The sequence below is a fragment of the Nicotiana tomentosiformis genome, chromosome 10, assembly GCF_000390325.3.
Source record: "Nicotiana tomentosiformis chromosome 10, ASM39032v3, whole genome shotgun sequence".
Classification (NCBI taxonomy): domain Eukaryota; kingdom Viridiplantae; phylum Streptophyta; class Magnoliopsida; order Solanales; family Solanaceae; genus Nicotiana; species Nicotiana tomentosiformis.
In genome coordinates, this window is record NC_090821.1 from 11,393,452 (window position 1) to 11,395,732 (window position 2,281).

Here is a 2,281-nt window from a genome sequence, read left to right on the forward strand (position 1 = left end):
GTGATTGTGACACGCTTTTGAGACATTGCAACATCCTTAACTCGGATTTTGAGGATCTTCCTCAAAGTTCTGCCCCAGTTTAAATGCATACTTCTAGTGATACATTCCTTGGCAATTCTGAATACGTTGAGATCGGGCAAACTCGAGATCTTGTCCCAGTTTCTGACCATAAGGGAATGAATATTTTATTATGATGTGACCGAACCCACAGGGCTGCCTACTTATCCCCTCTTAAACGGGAATCAGGTCAAGTGTAGTTCAGGTTACATCAAATAGAAAGTGCAAACATAGTCTTAAACGTAATATCTCTTGACTGCATCCGAATTGATAAATTTTGGCCAATTCTCTCCATCCATCTCTACAAGTATAAGTGCTCCTCCTATTAGTACTCGGTGAACCATGTAAGGGCCTTGCCAGTTGGGTGAGAATTTCCCCTTTGCTTCATCCTGATGTGGGAAGATTCATTTCAATACCAATTGTCCTGGGGTGAATTGCCTTGAACTAACCTTTTTATTGAAAGCTCTTGCCATTTTGTTCTAGTAGAGTTGACTGTGAAACACTACGTTCATTCTTTTACCATCAATGAGAGCTAGTTGTTCGTACCGGTTCTGTACCCATTCCAGCTCGCTGAGCTCGGCTTCTTGTATAATTCTTAAGGAGGGGATCTCTACTTTGGCAGGGATAACAGCTTTGGTACCATAGACCAGTAGATAAGGAGTTGCCCCAGTTGATGTACGAACTGCACTGCGGTATCTGAGCAAAGCAAATGGTAGATTTTCGTGCCATTGCTTGTAGTTGTCCACCAGTTTCCTCAATATCTTCTTGATGTTCTTGTTGGAGGCTTCTACGACTCTATTCATTTGCGTTCTGTATGCTACAGAATTTTGATGATTGATCTTGAATGTTTCATACGTGGATTTCATCAGATCACTGTTGAGATTGGCGGCATTGACAGTAATGATTGACTTAGGTACTACAAACCGACAAACAATGCGGTCCCGGGCAAAATCTGCTACGACCTTCTTAGTTACAACCTTATAGGACGTGGCTTCAACCCATTTTGTGAAGTAATCTATAGCTACTAAAATGAACCTATGTCTTTTTGAAGCAGTGGGTTAAATTGGTCCGATGACATCCATGCCCTAAGCAGAGAAAGGCCAAGGTGAACTCATTGCATTGAGTTCGTTGGGCGGCACTCGTATTATATTAGCATGTATCTGGCATTGGTGACACTTTTGAACATATTTGATACAGTCTGTTTCCATAACCATCCAGAAATACCCTGTTCTTAATATCTTTTTCGCCAAAATGTAACCGTTCATATGAGGTCCGCAAGTTCCGGCATGTATTTCTTCGAGCAATCTAGATGCCTCCTTGGCATCGACACATCGCAGTAATACCAAATCAAAAGTCCTTCTATACAAAATTCCTCCGCTTTGAAAGAAATGGTTGGCAAATCTTCGAAGCGTGCATTTCTCAGTGTGTGTAGCATTCAATGGATATTCTCCTTTTCCGAAGTATTCTTTGATATCGTGGAACCATGGATTTACGTCGAACTCTTCTTCAATATGAGCACAATAAGTTGACTGCTTATGAATTCCTATTGGGATAGGGTCGATGAAATTCTTGTCTTGATGTTGTATCATGGAAAACAGGGTGTCTAATGTATCTGCAAACTCATTCTGGATCCTCGGAAGATGTATGAATTCTATCCTTGTGAACCTTTTGATCAACTCCTGTACACAATGCAAGTATTGCAATATTTTGGTGTTCTTAGTGGCCTATTCTCCTAGTTCCTGGTGTACCAATAGATCAGAATCTCCTATTACCAGCAACTCCTGAACGTTTATGTTGATGGCCAACCTGAGTCCCAAGATGCAAGCCTCACATTCTGCCATATTACTGGTGCACAGGAACCTGAGTTTTGCGGATACCAGGTAATGTTGACATGTTTCTGATACTAAAACAGCTCTGATGCCACTCCCTTGAAGTTTTCTGCTCTGTTGAAGAACATCCTCCAACCTCGTATGCTTCGGTAATATATTCTCCTACAAATGACACTGCCTAGTCGGGAAAATACGTCTTCAATGGTTCGTATTCTCCGTTTATGGGATTCTTCGCCAAGTGATCAACCAATGCTTGCCCCTTGACTGCCTTCTGAGTCACGTAGAACATGTCGAATTTGCTTAGCAATATCTGCCACTTTGCTAACTTACCCGTAGGCACGAGTTTATGAAAGATGTATTTTAGCGGATCCATCCTTGATATGATATGTAGTGTA

At 41.5% G+C, this 2,281-nt stretch overlaps 2 protein-coding genes across 2 annotated transcripts; both read right to left on the reverse strand.

Moving 5' to 3' along the window:
* Positions 1–293: 293 nt before the first annotated feature.
* On the reverse strand, positions 294–860 carry LOC138899754 (uncharacterized). Its single transcript, XM_070186443.1, has 2 exons — positions 564–860; positions 294–446 (listed from the first exon to the last, which is right to left on the reverse strand). Exons 1-2 carry the CDS (start codon positions 858–860, stop codon positions 294–296), a joined length of 450 nt encoding a protein of 149 aa, XP_070042544.1.
* A 282-nt stretch (positions 861–1,142) lies between these two features.
* LOC138899755 (uncharacterized) lies at positions 1,143–1,898 on the reverse strand. Its single transcript, XM_070186444.1, has 2 exons — positions 1,830–1,898; positions 1,143–1,736 (listed from the first exon to the last, which is right to left on the reverse strand). Exons 1-2 carry the CDS (start codon positions 1,896–1,898, stop codon positions 1,143–1,145), a joined length of 663 nt encoding a protein of 220 aa, XP_070042545.1.
* Between the last annotated feature and the right edge of the window lie 383 nt (positions 1,899–2,281).

What these genes read in the sequence shown, in the direction of transcription:
- LOC138899754 (XM_070186443.1), bottom strand. Translation starts at nt 860, where the DNA reads ATGAATAGAGTCGTAGAAGCCTCCAACAAGAACATCAAGAAGATATTG. An exon ending in TTGATGGTAAAAGAATGAAC is followed by an intron (nt 447 to 563) that starts GTAGTGTTTCAC and finishes TTCCCACATCAG; the next exon opens with GATGAAGCAAAGGGGAAATT.
- LOC138899755 (XM_070186444.1), bottom strand. Translation starts at nt 1,898, where the DNA reads ATGGCAGAATGTGAGGCTTGCATCTTGGGACTCAGGTTGGCCATCAAC. An exon ending in TAAACGTTCAGGAGTTGCTG is followed by an intron (nt 1,737 to 1,829) that starts GTAATAGGAGAT and finishes CATTGTGTACAG; the next exon opens with GAGTTGATCAAAAGGTTCAC.